The 24259-nt window shown below is 45.6% G+C and overlaps 1 protein-coding gene across 1 annotated transcript; it reads left to right on the top strand.

Annotated features, from left to right (window-relative positions):
• The first annotated feature begins 232 nt into the window (after positions 1–232).
• Positions 233–21795, top strand: LOC107380880 (diacylglycerol kinase theta). Its single transcript, XM_054739417.2, has 23 exons — positions 233–691; positions 3978–4057; positions 6765–6864; positions 7255–7340; positions 8430–8555; positions 8906–9059; positions 11516–11584; positions 11829–11929; positions 12828–13042; positions 13517–13652; positions 13760–13814; positions 13897–13958; positions 14260–14410; positions 14772–14810; positions 14986–15101; positions 16414–16562; positions 16751–16899; positions 16969–17147; positions 19547–19647; positions 19829–19975; positions 20047–20158; positions 20231–20383; positions 21472–21795. The coding sequence occupies exons 1-23, from the start codon at positions 463–465 to the stop codon at positions 21568–21570; spliced, it is 2808 nt and encodes a 935-aa protein (XP_054595392.2). The 5' UTR covers positions 233–462; the 3' UTR covers positions 21571–21795.
• The last annotated feature ends 2464 nt before the right edge of the window (positions 21796–24259 follow it).

The following is a 24259-nucleotide window of genomic DNA, read 5'->3' as shown; positions in this document are numbered from 1 at the left end:
GGCTCTGCTGGCTTGTATGTGTTATTGTTTTACGAGTTTAATAATTAGCTAGCTGGTTCGGCGGGGTTCCCTCGGAAGTGGACCGAGCTCGGCGCCTTCTCTGCCGGGGAGCACTGCTGGCTCCAGCCGGAAGAAGGAGCCTCCATCGTGTGCAAACCATCGGTGCAAACGGACTCCGAGTCACGGTAAATCTGGTCCAGTTGGTCTCACGCAGCTGGGCTCTGGTACCACGCTGGGGATTTTTGGTCCTACATAGACAGCTGGGAAAGAAGGGAAAGTACAAGTCTGCCGCCGAGGACAACGCTCCTCCGCCGGGCTGCGCCGCCGTGTTCGGCCCGGTGGGATGCCTCTCTCCCGGAGGGGGCTGTTTGCTAACAGGCTAGGTCATCCCACCCCCTAACCCGGACCCGGGTGTTTCTGGTGCCGTTCGGAAGGTTGTGGAAAAGCTCGAGTTTGAAGAGCATGGCCGAGGCGGGTCAGTCTAGTCCGGCGGATCTGGATCCGGATCCGGACTGCCGTCCAGCGACCCCTCTGACCGTGAAGAAGAGGGCGCAGCAGCCTCCGAGTCCCCGGCCCCGGTACCAGAGCTCCGCTCCGGGTCACAGCTTCAAGAGGGTGACCCTGACCAAACCGACCTTCTGTCACAGCTGCAGCGACTTCATCTGGGGTCTCATCGGTTACCTGTGTGAAGGTAAGGAAAGAAAGGGTACTGGTCCATTTCCAGTGGTTAGACTGGTTTTATAGGAAACCACAGTTCTGACCAAGAGGCGATCCCCCAGACCTACTGGGGTGAGCTTCAGGCTGGAACTTCGGCTGAAGGAAGATGTTGTTCCAGATGTGCATCAATCAAAACAAACACCTGAAGAAACTAAACATGGATTCCTCACTTCCCATCAATTTCCCCTTCCACGTTCCCTTCCCATTTCCTCTCTACTTTTCCTCGTTCCCCTCTAATTTCCTTTCATGTTTTCTTGATTTCTCATTTTTTCTTGGAGACACAACTTTATCCTGAATTAAACATCACACACACACACACACACACACACACACACACACACACACACACACACACACACACACACACACACACACACCAGTCTGCCCAGTAACATCATGTGTTGGTTGGGCTTGTGTTTGTGTGCCTGTGAGAGATTTTCTTTCCAAGAGGTGTAAACTGTCTGCTTCAGAGCTGCGGTCAAGTCGTAATGTACTTCCTCCAGTTGTCATGGCAACAGGAGACTGGCAGGGATGCTGTGAGTTGAATATATGTGTGAGATCATCATCGTCATCACCAATTAGCAGTAGAGGCAGCAAACTGGATCCACACTGTCCCGAAAAGGCTTCATTATGTAACATCTCTTCTTTAAGCCCTGACTTAGATAAACTCAAAGCTGTGATGTCATCAAGGAGCTTCAGCTGTGGTCCAATTATAGGACCTCCCTCCTCAGGCCGCTGTTCTCTGAACCAATCAAGTTTGAATAGGAGAAGGAAGCTTCCACTATGTTTCTCTGTCTTCCTGAAATGATTTCAGAGGTCTGATGAATGTTCTGATGGTGATGTATGTAGGTTCTGATAAAGATGTGGTTCTGATGGTGATGAAATGGGCCATTCCCATCTGTACCGGGTCGGCCCGGGCCGGGTAGCGTAGGTTATTTACATATCTGGGTGGCCTGGTATTTTTCCGGGCCAACCAAGGCTCATTCTCAGCCCTCTTCTCGAGGGGGTCTGCTTCAGGCCGACCAGGGCCAACACACCCACTGCTGACAGCAAATTCACACCTTCCATTAGAGCAAGCCTCTGATTGGTGGGTAGAATCAGCCCACATGGGCTTAAGGCAAGGATGTGTGGAATCAACCGGGCCAGGCTGGGGCCAACTGGGGCTACCCGGCCCGGGCCAACCCGGTACAGATGGGAATGGCCCATAAGTTCTGATGGAATAAATGTTCTGATGGAGATGTAGGTTCTGATGGAATAAATGTTCTGATGGAGATGTAGGTTCTGATGGAATAAATGTTCTGATGGAGATGCATGTAGCTTCTGATGGAGGTGTGGTTCTGATGGTGATGTAAGTTCTGATGGAGGTGTGGTTCTGATGGTGATGTAAGTTCTGATGGAGGTGTGGTTCTGATGGTGATGTAAGTTCTGATGGAGGTGTGGTTCTGATGGTGATGTAAGTTCTGATGGTTGTGTAGGTTTTGATGGAGATGTATGTTCTGAGTGGACCGGTTCTGGCTGCTGGTTTCCATTCTGAACCAAGTTGTAGAAATGTGAACTTGGTAATGTTTTGAGTATTTTTGGTTAAATCAGATGATCTCTGTGTGAATAGTTTACTTTTCTCTGAGGAGAACGTTTGTTGTGATCAGTGCTGAAGAACCTAACAGCACATCAGCAGGTGATGTCCTAAATTTTAGAATGATCACGTTTTTAAGGGATGCTTGGTGGTGCTGCTTATAACCCTGCTGCCTCACATTGAGAAGGTTGCAGGTTTGAATCCCTGCTGGGGCCAGGGATTCTCCCCGTGCATGTGTACACATGCTTCCAGAAACCAGAGAAAACCGGGTTTCTCTGGTTCCCTTCCACACACCAAAACATGCATGTAATGCTGACTGATGACTAAATGTTTCCTGTAGGTATGAATGTGTGTGACTGGTTGTTAGTATCTATGTGTCCCTGTGATGGACTGGAGACTTGTCCAGCGTGCCCTCCGCCTCTCACCAGTCCATTGCTGGGAATAAGCGCCGACTCATCGCGACCCTACAGGGGATTAAGCGGTTCAGAAAGTGAACCTGTTTTCTGTGCTGGTTTCCATGGTAACGTCTCTCTGAAACCCAAACAACCACATTTCTATTTATATCCTGCAGTTTGCATACGAGATAAAACTTGTTATCTTTTAAACGAACATTCAAATTGAACCCATTACACACTGAGCCAACTTGAAGAACCCGGTCAGAACCAAGAGGAGGAGGATGATGAAGGTGAAGGACTCAGAACCTCTTCGCCATTTAAAGGAGCTTGTTTCTCATTCATTTAATACGTTTACCTACAGAAATATAAAAAAACATTTTGGTGTCCAGAACCAGTTGTGTCCTTGAACACACCGACTTGCTCAGTCTTGTTTAAATTCTGCCAACTTGATGACAGCCATCCATCTGGCGTTCCTCCGGTTTAAATGAAAGTTGTAATTTGATTTTTATCAGCAGGAAATGAGGACTTCTGATCATCAGAACAGTAGCCGCTGAGTGAAAGAGTTTCTCAGCTCCGTCTGTAGAATGACACGTTGAGGTGTTGGAGTAAAACCTAAAGTGACTGAATCAGTTCAACTGCAGAAAAAGAACAGGGTTCAGGGAGATGCACTCAGTAGCTCTTTGTCCTGCAAACCATCTGAAAGTCTATCGGCCTCAGGCTCAGCGCTCCGCCTGCAGCTGCGAGCAAAAACGGAGCGGTCGCAGTCAGAAACTTCATGTGCTCAAGATGTGTTTGAGTTCCTGGACAGGAAAAACCTGACGTAATTGAGATTGAGCGGGTGTGTGTGTGTGCGTGTGTGTGTGTGTGTGTGTGTGTGTGTGTGGGTGTGGGTGTGTGTGTGAAGCTGTCCGGAGGCGAGCAGGAAGCAGCTTCACACACACACCACGAGCATCTTCATCTCTCTGTCACACAAAAACACCCAAACTGCTCAGGACTCACACATCACCGCCTCACGAAGAGTCTGGCTTTATTAGTCGGCACGTTAGATGCAGATTTGTGTTTTTCTCTGTAGTTTATAAAATGTTTCAGTAGATTGTTTACATTAATTTGCTGGTTTTTGGCACAAAAAATAAAGGAAGTTTCATTTTCAGTGATAAAGAAAAGATGCAGCATCGAAGTCTCGTCTTCCTCCAGGTTTCAGACCCGTCTGCATTCCTGCTGGGAGTTGCACCTGCACCCTGACAGTGTTAGTGCCTTGCTCAAAGCTTTCTGTCCTCTCTTCTCCTCCCCAGTGTGTAACTTCATGTGTCATGAGAAGTGTCTGAAGACACTGAAGACGGTTTGTACCTGCATGTCTCCATCTCAGGTCCAGGTGAGTCAGAACCTCGGACCCCACTGGTTCCCAGTTAACAGACAATCACACGGTTGTTGTCACATTAACGCAGAACCTCAGCTCCACTCCTCAAATGGTTGGGATGAGGGAAGGTCAAAGGTCAAACACATCTGTTTCTTCTCACTCCAGACTAAAATAAACCCAGCTGGTGCTGGAACCTCTTGGAACCGACCAATAAAGCAACTTTGGATCTTTTAATGTGTTATATATATATTTTTTTAGCATTTTCATTGTTTGCATTTAAAATTTGACCTTTACTTATTTCCACTCTTATGAGTACTCTCATCTCTGCAGCTAAATCCCAGTTTAACAGGACAACTCATTTTTTTAATTACTTTTTTCAAGTTTTAAACAGAAAGTTGTCCGGCTAATCTTTTTTCTTGGGAATTGAGATTCTGGAGCGGGAATGTCCGATCTTGGAGAGAGCACACACACTGAAGAACGCTGTATCAGACGGAAATGCAGGCTGACCTGGGATCAGAAAATGATCTCATCTTTTCTTCTATAGATGCGTGAATCTCATTCCTTCTTCATAACTAATCATTTCTGATTTTTGACCTTTCTTCTATTTTCACTGCTGGAACCTTTGATCCTCTCTTTTTAGTTCCTGTTCCCTCTAGTCCTAAAATTCCAACTAAAGCAGGCACGGGTGTCTGAGCTTCAGTGAAAACATTTATTAGTGATAATATTTCAATGATACAACAAAAAACAGAAAAATGAAAGGAGAAATTAAATATTCTATTCATTTTGCAATACAATTGCACAGTGATTGTCTGTGGGGCCAGAGAAGTTGTGTTTTACGGCAGCCAGCTTCAGCTACAGACTGCAAACGTTTTATTCACAGGAAGCGGTGTTTATTGTTAAAGGAGCCTCTGGAGGAATGATAACTCATAACTAGAGTAACTCAGGGTTCGCACTGAGTTATATTAATGTGTTGTGATGTCACACTTTTACGTAAACATATAATTAATAGACGGTGAAATACGTCACAGCCCTCGGCAAGATTCCATTTCACTCATAACCCAGCACCAAAGTTAGACTCATCTGCATCAAAACATCTGTTTACGAACAACTGGTGACCTTGAGGGCATTCCATTTTCTAGTAGGAGATTTTAGCCTCATTAATTGACTTTACGGCTGTAAACAAGGAGAAGTTACAGCAACAGGAAATGGGATGAAAGCTTTTAATGAGGGGAATCGCTGGTAAGCACCGCAGGGAGCAGGATTAGACCCCGGAACCTTCTGGAAACCAAACGAGAACAACCGAATAATACCTGGAAACTTTATTGAAGCACCCGTTATCGTTGTTTAGTTGATAACAGTTAGAAATCAGACCGATGGAACAAACAAGATCTAAAAATTATGTTTAGTTTTATACCAACTTAAAAAACAGCTGATTTACATGAAAACAATGAAGAGAGTGTTCAATCAGCAGGAAGTTCAGGGTTTTATTTTGGTTTACCTGTTCTTGTGTGTTTGTTTCCTTGTTTGCCTGTGTTTATTCACTTCTGTTTGTTTATCTGTGTTCACCTGTTTGTTTACCCGTGTTCACGTCTGTTTGTTTACTTTTGTTCACTTCTGTTTGTTCACCTGTGCTTGTTTATCTGTGCTCACCTGTTGTTTACCTGTGTTCATGTCTGTTTGTTTACCTTTGTTCACATCTGTTTGTTTATCTGTGTTCACTTGTGTTTGTTCACTTCTGTTTGTTTACCTGTGTTCACCTGTGTTTGTTCACTTGTTTGTTTACCTGTGTTCACGTGTGTTTATTTACTTGTTTGTTTCCCTGTGTTCACGTGTGTTTATTTACTTGTTTGTTTACATGTGTTCACTTGTGTTTATTTACTTGTTTGTTTACTTGTGTTCACCTGTGTTTGTTCACTTGTTTGTTTACCTGTGTTCACGTGTGTTCATTTACTTGTTTGTTTACCTGTGTTCACTTGTGTTTATTTACTTGTTTGTTTACCTGTGTTCACTTGTGTTTATTTACTTGTTTGTTTACCTGTGTTCACGTGTGTTTATTTACTTGTTTGTTTACCTGTGTTCACCTGTGTTTGTTCACTTGTTTGTTTACCTGTGTTCACGTGTGTTCATTTACTTGTTTGTTTACCTGTGTTCACTTGTGTTTATTTACTTGTTTGTTTACCTGTGTTCACCTGTGTTTGTTCACTTGTTTGTTTACCTGTGTTCACGTGTGTTTATTTACTTGTTTGTTTCCCTGTGTTCACGTGTGTTTATTTACTTGTTTGTTTCCCTGTGTTCACGTGTGTTTATTTACTTGTTTGTTTACCTGTGTTCACTTGTGTTTATTTACTTGTTTGTTTACCTGTGTTCACCTGTGTTTGTTCACTTGTTTGTTTACCTGTGTTCACGTGTGTTCATTTACTTGTTTGTTTACCTGTGTTCACTTGTGTTTATTTACTTGTTTGTTTACCTGTGTTCACGTGTGTTTATTTACTTGTTTGTTTACCTGTGTTCACCTGTGTTTGTTCACTTGTTTGTTTACCTGTGTTCACGTGTGTTCATTTACTTGTTTGTTTACCTGTGTTCACTTGTGTTTATTTACTTGTTTGTTTACCTGTGTTCACGTGTGTTTATTTACTTGTTTGTTTACCTGTGTTCACTTGTGTTTATTTACTTGTTTGTTTACCTGTGTTCACCTGTGCTTCACCATTTCTGCCTCCTCCAGGTTCCTGTGTCTCACTGCTTTGGTCTGGCAGGTCAGAAGAAACGGTTCTGCTGCGTCTGCAGGAAACAGACGGAGGGAAGCACAGCGCTGCGGTGCGAAGGTGAGACCAAAACCAGCCTTACCAGTTTAACCAGGCAGGTGGTCTGTGGTTCGAGTTCAGCATGCTGAGCAGCTCTGAACCAGGAGTGATGGGACACACGGAGGGTCTGAAAAGCTGGCTCAGATCCAGTAGTTCTATTATTTATGATTCTTTAAAGACAAACATTGCTGTAATGGATCTAAAAGTGGACTTCATTAGCATGTTCTGGTACCAGCCCAGGAGTAGACTTGGGTCAGAAACCAGCCTAAAAGGAAACCACCCTCAGGTTCTTGGAAAGTCTGTAAAACTGTCGAAGCAGAACAAGTCTAAAGGATTACAGAAGGGGAGTGTTGGCCTGGACCAGACCAGTGGGAACTGGGTCCAATCTCTTTAACTGGGTTTGTGTTTCAGTGTGTGAGCTCCACGTCCACTCTGACTGCGCGGCCTTCACCTGTGCTGACTGTCGCAGCTGTCACCTGGATGGGAATCAGCAACAGGTGAGTAAAGCCCTGTTTGGTCCTGATTGGACCTGCAGCTGTTTTCATCCAGTCCTGATCAAAGATCATCTGATCTACCAGATTGTGTACCTAGTTCTTCTTATTCTGTATCCTCTCACCTGTAATGTTCAGTCTGACCGTAAACACAGCGGTTAGTTCACAGAACACCTGGGCTGCCTGACTGTAGGTGGCGCTCTGCAGGAACTCAGCCTTTTGTGTTCTGTAATTCAAAAAGTAGGGGTCGTGACCCCACAGTAGGTCCTAGGTCTCTGGGAGGATCTAATGCTGGCAGTCTCTGGTTTAACTCTTGAAACATCTGAAAACCAGTCGGTCAAAACTAATAAAAGAGATCAGGTTATTGACTGATGACATCACTCTTTGTTCAGCCAGTCAGCTTTAATCAGTCCAAACAGCCACTGCAATTCTAACCATTCACCTGAGAAGCTCGGACTGGAAACCAACTAAGCAACAGACAGGACACCATCACAGACTGGGCCAGAGAGCTGACAGGAAACAGCCATCATCGCTATGATCTATTATTCTCTTCCACCATGTAGATTTAGTGAAGAAAGTGACTTCAGTCAAATGATATTTATCATGTCATCTTGTCTGTTCTGATAAAACAGATAAAATATTTAATCAAACAAACTTTGTTTTAAGCAAGAATAAGTTGGGTTCTGTAGTTTACAGGGTGTACGTGAACGCACCATAGTGCTGCTGGTTTTCAGTTGCTTTGATGCAAAGAAAAAACTTTGTTAAAAATCTGAAATATTTAAAATACAGATTACACTGGATGTGTGACAGAAAATAGTTCAGATTAACATTCTTTTATTATAATTGTTTTGTTTATTTTATGTTTTTTATTTTTGCTTTCATTTATTCATCTTTACACTTTTTATTTATATTTATATTTTTGCTTCTGGTTGAGAGAGAAACATAAATAAATTAGTCAGAGTTTAATGAAATCCCATGTAAATAACGCTGATGCAACACAAAGGTTTATTTCCTGTCTTACTGAGCCCCCCCCCCCCCCCCCCCCCCCCCCCGTACAGGAGGAGACTAACTGGTCTTTTGGTGTTTCTCCTGCAGGACACGTTCCATCACCACTGGAGGGAGGGGAACCTGTCATCGGCAGCCAGATGTGAAGTCTGTCGCCGTTCGTGTGGATCGTCTGACGTTCTGTCTGGGATGAGGTGCGAGTGGTGCGGAATCACGGTGAGAATCCTCTCAGATCTGCACGTGATCAGCAGAGTTCATGAAGAAACCAGATCGGGCTTCTTCTGGGTCCGATAGTTTAGTTCTTCGAGACTAGAGCTGGTTCAGGTGATCTGATGTTCTCACCGGGATCAAGTCTGTGACACTAACAGCTCAGCAGGGAGGGGAGTTTAGGGAAGTCAGACTTCTGTAGTTTAATACTGTTAGAATTTATTCTGGATTCATTTTGATTCTGAACAATCACAAAAATAATCTTGAACTAAAACTTTCAATCACACAGACTGAACTCCGGTCAGCTTGCTGAGTTCTGTGTGACACGCGTGTTTAACGTGTCACCATGTCATTCACAGAGTCACGCGTCGTGTTACACCAGCGTGCCACCAGAGTGCATTCTGGGACGTCTGCGCTGTATGCTGCTGCATCCGGGCTGCGTTCGCCTCGACTCCAGAAACTTCAGCAAGATGCACTGTTACCGCATCACAGAGAGCTGCAGTCACGAGCCGGGTACACACACACACACACACACACACACACACACACACACACACACACACACACACACACACGCACGCACATCTTTTTGTGACCACATCCTGAAACGAGACGCTAGTTCCATTTCCTGTCAGCTTTGCTGTGAAACTAAAACTGATGTTAAACACTGAAACTGTTTCTAACAGTCGTTGCTGAGAGGCTGAACGGGACTTAAACCAGACCACAGACATGATTCACACTCTTTGGGATTTTACACCTGAACAGAACATAAAAGAACAAATGCAAACCACCCAAAAGTTTCACCTGATCACAAACTTTGTTTTCTGCACAGCTGAGAGTTTAATGATAAAACTGATATAAGCAGCAGAACACAGGTGAGAATTTTTATACAAACAAAGGAATTTTGTTCCTAAAATAGTCTTAAATGAATATTAAAATTATTCTTGAGAAAATGAACTAATAGAAGAGGAATAAAAATGCTAAATGAAATAGTGTTTTGTGGATTTGGAGAAGGTGTTCAACCACGTCCCTCGGGCGCCCTGTGGGGGGTACTCCTCGAGTATGGGGTACCAGGCCCTTTGATACGGGCTGTTGGGTTCCTGTATGACTGGTGGCAGAACCTGGTCCACATTGCTGGCATTAAGTCAAGGTCGTTCCCAGTGAGAGTTGGACTCTGCCAAGGATGCGCTTCGTCACCGATTCTGTTCATAACTTTTATGGACAGGACTTCTAGGTGCAGCCAAGGTGTGGAGGGCATCTGTTTTGGTGGCCTGAGGATCAGGTCTCTGCTTTTTGCAGATGATGTGGTCCTGTTGGCTTCATCAGAACGTGATCTTCAGCTTTCGCTGGAGCAGTTTGCAGCCGAGTGTCAGGAATGAGGTCCTGCCCCAAGTGGAGGAGTTTAAGTATTGTTCACGAGTGAGGGAAAGATGGAGTGTGAGATCGATAGGCGGATTGGTGCTGCATCTGCAGTGATGCGGGCGTTGTACCGGTCTGTTGTGCTGAGTCAGAAGGCAAAGCACTCGATTTTCTGGTTGATCTACGTTCCTTCCCTCACCTATGGTCACGAGCTTTAGGTAGTGACCAAAATAATGAGATCGCGGATGCAAGCGGCCGAAATGAGTTTTCTCCACAGGTTGTCTGGGCTCTTCCTTAGAGATAGGGTGAGAAGCTTGGTCATCTGGGAGGGGCTTGGAGTAGACTCGCTGCTCCTCCGCGTCGAGAGGAGCCAGTTGAGGTGGCTCGGGCATCTGGTCAGGATGCCTCCTGGACGCCTCCCTGGTGAGGTTTTTCCGGGTACGTCCAACTAGGAGGAGCCCCAAGGGAAGACCTAGGACACGCTAAAGGGAAAATGTCTCTTGGCTTGCCTGGGAATGCTTTAGGAATTCCCCAGAGGAGCTGGCCCAAGTAGCTGGGAAGAGAGAAGTCTGGGCTTCTAGGCTGCTGCCCCTGCGGTTCGACTCCGGATGAGCGGCTGAAAATGGATGTATGGACAGATGCAAATAGATAAACAAAAATGTTTATTACATTATTTATAGAAACATCTTTTTTTTAAATGAAGAAAACTTTAAAGGTTGAATATGAAACACAGACACTGGCTGAACACTCTGGCGAACTCTGGTGTTTAGAGGTGGAATCGCAACAACAGGATTAATTTTCTAGCCTTTGGGATTTTGGTGCACTGCTGACACGTTCCAGCACCATGTTCAGAGACAGATCGTACAGGATAAGGACTCATTTCTATCAATAAGTTTATTTTACAACAGTATTTACCTTTAGAACATCTTCTGGGCTCAGAATCAGCTGCTAGACTTGTCAAGCCCGCCATTTTACACGGTCCCAGCCTCGCCTTGCTGAGCGGACTTTTTAACACAACGGTGTCGTGCCTGTCAAAATAAATTTTTATTATTATTTTTTTTAAATATAGCCTTTAAAGGACAAACAGTACATTCATTCTGCACACCTCTAAAGGCCCCGTGGAGGTATTTTTAATACAACTTTTTATTAAAATTTTCCATATTCTAACTTCAAGTGAACATCTAAAAATGCTAATATTAAAATAAATAAATTAGTAAAGGAAAGAAACATTTTTTAAGAACCTGATTTTGGGAAAACCAAAATCATTTTTATCCTCAAATTCTGCTGAAATGAAAATCATCTGAAGGAACCATTCTGTCATTAATTACAGTTTTTTCACCTAATTATTAAATAAATATCCTTTATTGTTAAAGATGGTGACGATAGGAAGCTCCAGCTGTGAGCTAAATTAAGCTACAGGAGTTTTCATACATGTGTTTTTTTGCAGCTGACAAACATCAGAAGTTTGAACACAAACCAAACGTTTGTCTCTTGAATCCAAATGGAATCGTTCCCATTTTAACCTTTAGATCCATCTTTAGTTTAACTCAGACCAGCTGAACATCAGCCACCCCAACCTGTGACTCGCCTCATCTCCTCCTTTCTTTTAGATAACTCAGATGATGTCGAATCGTCTGCTCCAACGCTGAAAGATGCTCAGCCAGCTGCTCCAGAATCAGGTGATCCACTGGCCGGATGTGTGTTCTGGCTCTGGCTTTCCTTTCCTGTCTCTTCTCACTGATTCTCTGATGCATTCTGACATTAGGATTCACACTTTTCTGGGAAACCATTGGACCCTCCTGCGTTTCTGATGTTTGAACTCCAGTCCCCCCCCCCACACACACACACACACATACACACACACACTCACACACCCATCTCCTTAGAGCTACTGACGTTTTCTCGTCTTTGGTGAATTTTCAGGTAAACAGTCTCTGAAGGTGTTTGACGGCGATGATGCACTTAAACGTGGCTCCTTCCGACTGGTTTCCATCTACAGAGCCACGAGGAATGAGGAAGTAGTGGTGAGAAAACACTTCCTTCCTGAAAACTCAACTGAGTGGCTCAGTGATGCTATTTTTGCAGCCGTTCCCATCACCTCCTGTGCAGCGGGCAGTTTCGCACCTCAGGAAGTCATCAGGAATGTGTTTTGTGTCACTAAACGGTGAGCTGTTGAGCTGAAGGACTCTAAGAACCGGTGTTACACACACGGCAGGCGCTCTTAAGGAGGACCGACCTGTTGAACCAGACATCATAAAGAACGTCTAGAGGGGAGATGTGACAGCTGCTCGTCGGTCTGAGAAAGGTCAAAGGTTTTTGAGAGCCCACATTCTACAGAGAATGATTATTCCAATTTCAGAAGGCAGTGGTTTACACCAAAGGTCAGAGGTCAACTCTCAGTGAAATGATTAAAAAAATGTCTGACTGCAGGCTTCATTGAGCTGGTTAAAGGACAAAGGTTAGGGTGTCTCAGACCAGGATGGTAGAGTTTAATCTGAACAAAGCTTCTGGAACAACAGGACAGAAGTATAGGCATTTACCCACAATGCCTTGTGGCACCAGCAGCTGTTCCAGGCATGGAGGGTTGATGGTTTGGTCTGGTTCTGCAGCTACAGGACTCACTGAGTCCGCCATGAATGTTCTAGAGTCTAATGAGAGAACATCTGTCTGACAGCTGGAGAGTGGATCGAATCGGGTCATGAAGCAAAACCACAATCCCAAACACAGCTGCAGATCTGTAGCAGAATCAAGGTTCTCTAGTGGTCCAGATCTGGACCAGAACCTGACACATAAGCCAGTAGAACTAAAGTTAACTGCAGCTGTTGGAACTTTTCTAGTCAGGTTTAGTTCTGAGCCTCATAAGGACCACCTCTGGTCACAGTCCTCACCTGAGCCCATTGCAGTACCTGTTCTGTCCTACAGGAAGCAGCACTGAGGGCTTTCTACCTGTGTGATGAGCCGCAGAACTATGAGCTGCAGGTTGTCCGGGGCCCGCAGCATGTCAACAGTGACGACATCCTGAACCGGAACGCCAGCGGTCCCGACAACAGAGGCTCTCTGAAGGACTTGTGTGACACCTGGCTGCTGACCGCTAAACCACGACATGCTGATGTCATCAAGGTGTACACAAGGCCCAGGTGAGACTTACAGCAGGTGTGCTGATCCTGTCATCCAGGCTGTGGTTGTCCTTGTAGTTTCTGGAAAGAGGAAGCTGGACCTCTTGATTTCCCTGAAGACATCTTGCTTCTCATCACAGGAACTTCTTCAGTTCAAACAGAAAAGTGCAAAATCCCAGTGACCATAAAGACCCTCAGGAGACGGATCCGTGAACCAGCTTATGGAAGCTTGGAACTTTTGCAATCTTCTGTTAAAATTAGGAAAACATTTGTAATCAGAAAATAAACATCTTCAAGGAAATAAAGAGGTCTAGGAGTTGTTTTCTGGAGATGCAAGGAGCCAAAATATCTGAAGAAACTGGTCCTTCATTCAGAACTTTCAGGGTTCTCAAGCAGTTTAGGGGCCACAAGTGGTACGTCAGCCCCCTCTAGTGGCACACAGGAGGAACTAGAATATCAGCTGGATCTAAAACTGGTGTCCATCTTCTGTTTCAGCTCCAGCTCAGCTTTTGTCTCCGTGTCCGTCTCAGAGTCCAGCACTGCAGCGTCTGTTCTCAGAGAAGTCCTCCTTCAGCCGGACACACGGGGAGACGGCAGCTCCTGCAGCCTGGAAAATCCTGGAAAGTTTGTGGTAAATAATTCTGACACAAAAGCAGATCAGGATGTATTTTAGGAATATTCTACAGGAGTAGTTGGACTTGATGTTCCCTCTCTGAGGAAGTAGTTGATGTGTTTCAGGATAAGGACGAGACAAACTTCAGTCTGCAGGAGGTTAACATGAGCAGCAGGCAAGGTAAGCTCAGCTTCAGCGTCAGCTTCACCCAAACGCCGTCGCTGACCCGGTCTGTTGACCCGACCTCTGGTTCTGTCTACAGTTCAGAGACAAACTCTAAGTCCTCAGGAGAAGATTCTGGACAAACTGAAGGAGATCAGAAAGGTAGGGAGACACAAGCTCAGCCAACATCTCTTCAGTGGACCACGAGGACTGAGATCCAGGCGGTTCTGGATGATTCTGTTTGAGTGGAAACTAAAAACCTGCATCAGGCTTTTAAAGCAAATCCTTAACTAAATCTCATGTTTTTTTATGTGTTTTTTAACATCTTGGATCATTTGACTTCATTCAGTTTATTTTTTGGTCATCAATAATGATTAATTTGGTGATTAAAATCTGCTTCAGCTGACAGACGAGTCTGAAACCAGCCTGGTTCTGAGCTGATGTCAGGTTTGGTCTCCTGCAGGTTTCCCTGCGTCAGATGAACCAGACCCGGTTCTGTATGGTGGAGAACCAGAGCCCAGCCGTACAGGTGAGCCTACTGATCATAGGCCTGCCCCCTGACCGCTCCAACGAGGAGTACACCCAGCTGATCCAGAACCACCTGGCTGTTAAAAGTGAGTCTGCCTCAGTGGCGCCTCCTGCTGATGGGAAAAGCTGCTCCTAAAATCAGATGATTTTTAAAACGATCTTTATTCATTTGTTTTAATGGTCTTATTAATTTTTTTTAATTGTTTGTTCTCATTTAATCATGTTCAGATTTTGATGACAGGTGCTATACACACAAACTTTACTTACCTTCACAGATCATTTTAGTTCCAGCAGAAGTCATCATGAGAACTTTTTTTTTTATTTTGCCGTTGTTTCACAGGAAACAGGAAGTCTTGTTTAGCTTTTTACTTCCTGGGTGAAGCTGCTGTCAGAGAGGACAAAGATGGATCATTTAACTCCTCCTCCTCTCTGTCTTCATCTCTTCAGGTCACCTGGTCTCCATCAACCATGTCTACAGCAGTCAAGGTGAGTGTTGTCATGGTAACCAGTCTGCTGGGTGGTTCCTAAAGAACAATAAAGTCGTTTGGCTCCAGATGTTTGACCATTTCAGTAAAGATGTACTTGGACTGACTGAGACTGAGCTTGTGGATCTCAGTAGAACCTTCAGAACCACCTGGACCTGTTGGCTCTCTGTGTTCAGGGGCGGTGGTGCTGCAGATCTCCTGTTTCTCTGAAGCTGAGAGGGTCTACATGCTGGCCAAAGACACGTCCATAGAGAACAAGATGCTGACGTCTCTGGTGATACCCGAGATTCAGGTAAGCTGTTGGAGTTCTTCAGTCCCATTTCAGACAAGGACGGGTTGTCTCTGTGACGGACTGCCAGTACCAAAGATCCAGTGAAACCGGTTCTGTTCTATGTCCGCTCAGCTCTGGCTCTTTTGTCCAGTTAGGTGCAGTTTGATATCATTCAGAGGGGAGATGGCTTAAACAAAAATATTTGAAAATGTTCTGCTACCAGAACTGAATCTGGGTTCAACATCGGCCAAAGTGCAAGGAGGAACTCATTCAGACCTTCAGGTCTGGACAAATGTTGATCCAGAACCAGTGGGTCCCACATGGTCTAGATCAGGGGTGTCCAATCCTGGTCCTGGAGGGCCGGTATCCTGCATGTTTTACCCCGGCTTTCCACAGGAGCTGGCAGCAGCACGTTACTGCAGCAGCACGTCATAGCTGCTGATAGGAACCGCTGTGGTCAACAGAACCTTTTCCACCGGAGCCGTCAGCAGCGCGAGTCGGCCGCGTCTCAGGAGCAGCATGTTGCGGCCTTTACGCGCCGGTTCTATTTTCTACGCGCGACGCCTCTGAAACAGGTCAAGTTCGACATTTTTGGGGAAGGAAAGACAGGAAATCGGATGCGGAAATGGAGAGAAGCTCCCGAGATTTTCAGAATAAAGAACGTACTGCCTTCCGGTTGCTTTACTTTTAAAAACAGTTACTAACTGTACGGCCCCGTGAGAAGTTATCACCTAGCTGGCGGTCTCCTTTGTTTTTCAGGTCCGTATTGGTGATTATAAAATGGACAGAACATAAAACACAAACCATGTTGTAGTTTTCTCCTGCTTGTTGTTGTGTTTACTGACTAAGTCACTCGTGTGACTTCGTGCTCGGTCGGTGACAGCTGCTCCCCTGCTGCTTCGCAACACGGCTCCCTGGAAACCTGGGGTTAGTTTGAACTCTGTTTCAACACACCTGATTTCAATCAGCAGCTAATTAATAGGCTTCTGCAGAGCCTGATGAGCTGCTGCATAGGTGTTTGAACCACTGAATCAAGCCTGTTGGAACAGAAAAACCACAAAACCTGCTGGATACTGGCCCTCCAGGACCAGGATTGGACACCCCTGGTCTAGATGATTTATCTACCTCCTTATTATCATCAAGTTCTGCGGAAGTGGAAACGTCAGAAACATGCAGGATAGTGGACCCTGAGGACCAGGATCAGGGACCTGAAGTTTACAAGAATATAGGAAAGTCTGGCTGCTGGGAAGAGATGAAGACCGGATCAGGAGATCTGGTCTGGATCAGGAACAGGGCTGGACATATATGAAGACAAAAACTTGTTGTTTTCCAGGCCAACAAACTGGGAGACGTGTGTCCCCTACTGGTCTTCGTGAACCCAAAGAGCGGTGGTCTGAAGGGCAGAGAGCTCCTCTACAGCTTCAGGAAGCTCCTGAACCCTCACCAGGTCTTTGACATCTGTAATGGAGGTCCACTGGCTGGGTAAGAGCACCATACACACACACTTGGGTCAGTCCAGGTCTTTTGTTTGTTTGTTTCCCTGTATCAGCTGAAGACATGATCTGTCATATTCTCCGTGTTTGGTTCCTCCTAGAGGACGAACAGAACTTGGCTGTTTTGGATGAGAACAACCAGACTAACACAAATCTGATGCTTCCTCTCTGGTGCAGCCTGCACACGTTCAGGAAGGTTCCCAGGTTCCGGGTTCTGGTCTGTGGGGGTGACGGGACGGTTGGCTGGGTGTTGGGGGTTCTGGAGGCTGTGAGGCACAAACTTGTCTGCCGGGAGCCCCCCATAGGCATCGTCCCGCTGGGAACAGGTGAGCCCGGAACTACAGGGTCTGTCCTGGATCAGCTTCTTCTCTAAAGCACCGGGTTTGTCTCACCAGGGAACGACTTGGCCCGCGTTCTGCGCTGGGGAGCCGGCTACAGCGGTGAGGACCCTCACCACATCCTGGTCTCTGTTGACGAGGCTGATGAGGTTCTGATGGACCGCTGGACAATCCTGCTAGATGCCAGAGACATCTCGGAAGAGGGGAAGGATAATGGCTTTTTGGAACCACCCAAGGTCAGTTCTTTGTAAAGAACCTTCAGATCCAGTTTTAATAGTTATATAAATAGAACAGCTTCTTCTGTTTGCTGCTGAACTTAATTCATCTCTAAAGAATGAAAAGACCCCACTGAGCCAGAGGTTTGAGCTGTTTTAAGCCGGGCGTACACTGTGCGACTTTTTCACTTTTTTGAGCCGATTTTCCAGTCGTGCGAGAAGCCACGACATCGGGGCGAGTTTTGCGCCGAGCGGTCGTGTAGTGTACCGGGGGTTACGAGAGGCGATTAACACCACGTGACCAGCCGCCGATCAGCAGTCGTGAGGTCGCAGGGACTTCTGGTGTGTTTAATATTTCGCTCGTCCCTCGTGAGGGTATCGCACTGTTGAAGCGGCGCTGCGAGCAGCTGCGACCCAAAAAGTATCAGAACCGTTCACGGCGCATGCGCGCGCAATCCTGCATCATCGCCGGCCGGTCGCTCGCTATTTCCCTAATAACACACGCTGTTCGTTTTTGTTTCTACACGTTTTTTTTTACTCACAAAGATTGTCAAGAAAGCGTGTTTGTCGTGTTCATGTCAAATTAAACTGATCACAAAACACAGATTTACTTTCTTTATTTCGTTTTCCTCATCCAACCCCCATAAATCCCTGTGTGTCCTCCTGCAGCACTCCCGAAGGACAACAGGCAAGACAAAAAAGTCTGACGTGTTGAGTAAAAACTGCTATTTTTAGCACATTTTTAGGGCCGACGTGTTGCTACCAGACGTACAGTGTGAGCAGTCAGGTCGCATGCGAGAACTGGGTCGTACAGTGTGAGCACACGACTCGTGAGATCTGCCCTGCGAGGAAGTCGTACAGTTTGAGCTGAAGCTGAACGCTGCGAGTGAAAAAGTCGCACAGTGTACGCCCGGCTTTAGAGATGACTGGATGCCGATGAGACATGAAATGTCTCAGAAAAACTAGTCAGGTGAAGTTTCTCGGTAATCTGGGTCATGGTGTTTCTTGCGGGTGCAGAAGAGAGATAACTGGACTTCTTTGCTTCTTTGAGGATGATTTGCTCCACTTTGTCTTCCTCCTCTAACATCAACCTAAATGTCCAAAATGTTAACTTGTCTGTTCTCTAGAGAGGATCACCGTCTAGCTGGCATTCATCATGCTCATACTGCAGTTTAAATGATAATAATGATAAATGACCCGCACTTGTATAGCACCTCTCAGAGTAAGGACTCCAAAGCGCTTTACACTACAGTGTATCATTCATCCATTCACACACACATTCACACACTGATGGTGATGAGCTACAATGTAGCCACAGCTGCCCTGGGGCGCACTGACGGAGGCGAGGCTGCCGAGCACAGGCGCCACCGGTCCCTCCGACCACCACCAGCAGGCAAGGTGGGTTAAGTGTCTTGCCCAAGGACACAACAGCAGAATTCTCTGTCCGGAGCCGGGATCGAACCTGCAACCTTCCGATTACTGGACAACCCGCTCAACCTGTTGAGCTACTGCTGCCCCAAAGCTCTGCACTCTCCACTTCTGTGGTTCAATCAGTCAAACTATATTTATAAAGCACGTTTCATACAGAAAATGTAACTCAAAGTGCTTTAAAGATTTAAAAGAGCCCAATTAAAACCTCCCTCCCCCCAACCCAGTGACACGCACATACCTACATGCACACACAACACAACTGAGAACGTAAGTATACACTAGGCTGGGCTCAGATGACTCGGATACATAAGGAAACGCCATCAGGGGGAGCCGTCTGCCCCAACAGTAGCAGATCCACGGCAGCAGCCCGACACAGGGCCACCAGAGGAGGGAGAGCAAGGGCCCCCACCTGCACCCAAGCACTACCTGGAGAGAAGAAGAAGAAAGTATAATTTCTATAGCGCCTCTCAAGATAAAAATCACGAGGCGCTTAACACAAACAAAAAATGTAAAAATATAAAAAGCATTTAGAAAATGTTTAAAAATATATTTAAAATGAGCAAAAATAGACAATTGTGATTAAAAAGAGCACTGAGGCCGCTCCCGCCGACCCTGAGGCAGAGGACTCCCACAGAGGAAACGCTGTTATGTATTCGAATTAGTAAGAGAATAGAATAATGAGGTAATACACTGATCACTATTTATCTATTTTTGTAACTGTAAAAATAGTAAAACAATATAAAAACATAGATGTATAACAAAACTGTCTTAAAATATAAGCATGTAAATAATAAAAAATTATCAGTTAAAAGCTAAAGTAAAAAGGTGCTAAAAAGCAGTCTTGAGTCTGCTCTTAAACACATGAACAAACGAGACAACTCCTCAGATCAGAAGCAAGGAAATGAAGTCCAGCTGCCTGAACCTGCTAGAACCTGAGCAGACGTGATCATGTGATAAGTAGATAACAAGGGCCTCTCTGTTCCTGTCAGATTGTCCAAATGAACTGCTACTTTGGCCTCGGTATTGACGCGCAGCTCAGCCTGGACTTCCATCAGGCCAGAGAAGACGAACCGGATAAATTCACGAGCAGGTAACCCTCTGGCCTCCGGGCTGTCACTCACAGCTCAGGTCTCAAAAATAGGTCCAGCAGGGACATCTAGTGGTCATTAGTTATGCATTTGGGTCTTTGAGCTCTTGGCCACAGCTGAGGCAAACTCCTTTTGATAAAGACCACATTTCCCATCAACCCCTGTGATTTTTGCCTTCCATAGGTTCCATAACAAAGGTGTGTATGTGAAAGTGGGTCTGCAGAAAATCAGTCACACCAGGAGTCTCCACAAAGAGCTGCAGCTCCAGGTGGACAACCAGAACGTCCAGCTGCCCAACATCGAGGGACTCATCTTCCTCAACATCCCCAGGTAACACACATACACACACACACACACACCTGCGTCACAGCTTCATCATACCCCTCTTCCCCCGTGTGTAGCTGGGGTTCTGGTGCAGACCTGTGGGGTTCAGAGGTTGAAGGTCGCTTCAAGAAGCCGAGCATCAGTGATGGCCTGCTGGAGGTGGTTGGGGTCACCGGAGTTGTTCACATGGTAAGACAGGTCGTGCTCTACCAACCTGTTTTCTTATAAACAGCCACTCACTGTGGTTCTGTGGTCCTGCAGGGTCAGGTTCAGAGTGGCCTGCGGTCCGGAATTCGGATCGCCCAGGGGAACTACATCAGGCTCACCATCCGGAACCCCATACCTGTCCAGGTGGACGGAGAACCTTGGATCCAACCACCAGGTCTTATCATCATATCTGCTGCAGGGCCAAAGGTGTGCTTTGTTTGTTCCTTCAAGGCCTCCATACTTTTCACAACTTACCCCGGCTTTCCACAGGAGCCGTCAGCAGCACGTTACTGCAGTAGAACGTCATAGCTGCTGATAGGAACCGCTGTGGTCAACAGAACCTTTTCCACCGGAGCCGTCAGCAGCGCGAGTCGGCCGCGTCTCAGGAGCAGCATGTCGCGGCCTTTACACGCCGGTTCTATTTTCTACGCGCTACGCCTCTGAAACGGGTCAAGTTCGACATTTTTGGGGAAGGAAAGACAGGAAATTGGACGCGGAAACGGAGCGAAGCTCCCGAGATTTTCAGAATAAAGAAACGTACTGCCTTCCGGTTGCTTTACTTTAAAAAAAGTTACTAACTGTGCGTCCCCGTGAGAAGTTATCATCTAGCTAGCGGTCTCCTTTGTTTTTCAGGTCCGTATTGGCGATTATAAAACGGACAGAACATAAAGCACAAACATTTTGGAGCCATGTTGTAGTTTTCTCCTGCTTGTTGTTGTGTTTACTGACAAAGTCACTCGTGTGACTTCGTGCTCTGTCGGTGACAGCTGCTCCCCTGCTGCTTCACATCTGGTGGGAAGGGCCAAGCAGCAGCTTACGCGAGCAAGACGTGCTGCTGCAGTAACGTGCTGCTGACGGCTGCAGTGGAAAGAAGGGGTTACTTCCTGTTTGCTTGGTACGCTGCTTTTTCCTAACCAGGTTTCTGACCCTGGATCTGCTCAAGTAGAACCACAGGTTCTGTAAGTTCACCAGAACCTCCAAAGCCTTTTGACAAAAATCTGCTGGTAAATTATCTAATCTAAAATAAAGTGTTTTATAAAAGCATGCCACTAGCATGTGTGTTACACGAGTAAGGAAAGAAGCAGCTCTTCCTTTAGAAATATAAATCATTCAGATGTGAGCTAACAATTCAAGCTACATTTGATATTTAATCTATACATCTGGATTAAACCATATTTTTCTATTCTAATTGTCATTCAGTCCAATCCAAAAATACTTTATGGGAAAGGGAAATTTCTGTCTGATGAACCTTTAGCTTTACTGAGTTTGATCTGCTCTTCTTTTACCGTCCGAAGGTCCGGATGCTGAAGAAGTCCAAGCAGAAGCAGAAGAAGTCTTCAGCCAACAGGGACGGACGCTCTGAGAGTCCGTCCTCCAGAGACGGAGGACACTGAGAGGGTCACCTGGAGAACCGTTGTCCTGCCTTTCACCTGCTGAGGAAGCTGTTCTGGTCCAGCAGACATGAATCCACTCATGTAGCTTTGTAGCGACAGATGTAGGTCGCAGACCGACCTGAAGACGGGAGGAGGTTAAACTTTTAACATCCTGAGGAGGAGGAGGTATCAGGGTCACATTTCACACCTGCTCCTTAAACATTTAACAGAAATAATCACCATACGTGATAAATTCAAATACGTCATTCACATCTGGAACTAAATGAAGGCGTTTGTTCCTTCCAGATGTGAGCGTAGATATAGAGTAAGTAGACGTAGACTCAGCTCTTTACTGTAGTGTGTGCAGCTGTTGGGTGTTTAGGTCCTGAAGGATCTCAGGCGCTCGAAGAAAACCGACAGGTGGTTTTTAATAAAAAGCTGCGACCTCGTTAATGAGATCCTCTTTTCCTTCGTCGTCTCGTAATCGTGACGTGGGCTTTACGAACCCCAGGAACGATCTAAAGTTGCCTGTTCAGGGTTCAGCGTGGAGAATAAAGTCCGATCGGTCTGAGCTGTGCCAAACTACTGAAGGAATCTGCTTCTGTCATATTTCAGTCTCAGATTTCTACTTTTTATTAACAAGATGCAAACCAGAGTCACTGTGTTGGATAAAAACACGGAACCATGGAGGGAAAAACACAAATGTTTCTTTATAAAATGTAAAATAAAGCTGTAACAAACCGTAGAATTATTTTTTAAAAACTGCCCGATAAAGCTGAAATAATGATTAAAAACTGGGTTGTTTTAAGCTGATCTGAGACCAGCTGATTATCCTGCTGTTGGAGATGTTTTAAATCTGAGAGGATTTGAGACTTTTTATGTAAGTGGTGTGTAGAATATGAGATAATCTGGAAGGATGGGACAAATCAGGACAAATGTCCTGATAAATACTGTAAATCAAGCAGCTGATTGTATAATAGATAGAAACCTGAAAACCTGTCTCCTGATGAATTAAAACAAAAAATTAAACCTTGGTAATTTTATAATTGGACTTCCCTCATTAAGGTTTATTTATAAAACAAAGTAGTATTGTTTATGACACACTGAGACAGGTGACTTTGGTCCTTTTGATAATCAATAGCTGCTGACTAAGGCCTTAATGTCTATATCTATTAACAATTCATATTAATAACCGAAAATGGCTTTTAAGGGTTTTGTTTAGCCTTTTATTAAAAGTAGTGAATTATTTCAAATGAGCTGATGTTAGATTGACTAATCCAGAGAAAAAACCTCTAATTTTAAAGAACTTTTTTGATTTTGGTTTTTCATAAAGATAATTATCAGATGAAGTTTCCACAGACTCACCAGTCGTCCCGTCAACGCTTCTGTGTGAACTTCCTGAAGTTTGTTACTGTAATAATTATCAAAGACGTGGCGAGCTCCACAGGTTCACACATTATCTGGAATAATAAGACTTAATCATCTCTGAGGGAACCAAACTGTAAAGGTGTTATTAAGACATCAGTGCCTTCGTGGGTGTGTTCTTGAGAAGAAATTTGAAACCGTTTGAAACGTTTTTACTCAGAGTTACCGTTCGGTTCAGGTGTGCACGTCTTCCCAGGTGAGCAAGAAGCAGGATTTCAAAATAAAATACAAGGTAGAAATGTAACGAAACTTAGAAACTGTCACGTTTTGGGGATGTTTAGGACCCAAATATGCAGCAACCCAGGATGACACGAGGCAGGAGATGATGTAAAGTAAAATCCTTTATTGTTGAAGGATGAAACGAAGAATACATCCAGGGCAGAGAACCAGAGTCCAAAAATGTCCAAAATCCAAAATAAACCAGAGATCCAACTGAGACACGAGAAAATACTAGAGACTAGGAACGAGAGACTGACAGAATACCAACAATGGACCGACAAGACACTGAGACAAGACAGGGCTTAAATACACATGGAGGATGAGAGGGAGATGAGCTGCAGGTGTGTGGGGTGTGGGAGGAGGACCAGGTGAAGGCAATGACTAATCAGGGGAGAAACTAACTTGACCTAAGAATAAAACGGAAGTTACGGTGTAACTATGGTTCTGTGAGTTCCTGGATGACTGCCAGAGGCAGTAAACAGAGTGGATGTATCTCCTCGCGCTCTGCGCAGGTCGAGTACTAATGTAAACAAAGTCACGCACGTGACACGTGGTCACCTGGTCGCGAGTCTATAAATTACGCGCCGATAGCTACGTTCGGGTCTCCTGGGATCTTCTCGCCCGAGAAGTTCCGAGTGACCCCTGTGACTGGCAGTCATCCAGGAACTCACAGAACCATAGTTACACAGTAACTCCCGTTCTGTTTCGTTCCCTCCTGCCTGCCAGTGGCAGTAAACAGAGTGGATGACTTATGCCAGCAGTGTCACGAGGAACACAAAACTCAGCTTCGCTCAGGAGGTAGCCGCCAGAGGCAGCACCGCCGAAGCGAGCGTGGACCCGTGGCCAACGTTGAGGCGGTAGAAGCATGCAAACGTGCACGGAGTTGCCCAGGACACTGCAGCACAGATGTCCGCCAGTGGCACACCTCTCATCGCCGCCCAGGATGTAGCAACACTCCTGGTGGAATGGCACACGATCCCAGGGGGAGCCACTGCTCCCGCTGCCGCATAAGCCATTGCAATGGCATCCACGACCCAATGCGACAGCCTCTGCTTCGAAAGGGCCC

This window comes from Nothobranchius furzeri, chromosome 1 (assembly GCF_043380555.1).
Source record: "Nothobranchius furzeri strain GRZ-AD chromosome 1, NfurGRZ-RIMD1, whole genome shotgun sequence".
Lineage (NCBI taxonomy): Eukaryota > Metazoa > Chordata > Actinopteri > Cyprinodontiformes > Nothobranchiidae > Nothobranchius > Nothobranchius furzeri.
This window is presented reverse-complemented; position numbering and strand designations above follow the sequence as displayed.

Bases quoted from the DNA above. Each gene is read 5' to 3' on its own strand.
- LOC107380880 (XM_054739417.2), top strand. From the start codon at position 463: ATGGCCGAGGCGGGTCAGTCTAGTCCGGCGGATCTGGATCCGGATCCG. The intron at 9,060-11,515 runs GTACACACACAC...CCTTTCTTTTAG, and splicing joins GAGCTGCAGTCACGAGCCGG to ATAACTCAGATGATGTCGAA. The intron at 13,815-13,896 runs GTAAGCTCAGCT...TTCTGTCTACAG, and splicing joins TAACATGAGCAGCAGGCAAG to TTCAGAGACAAACTCTAAGT.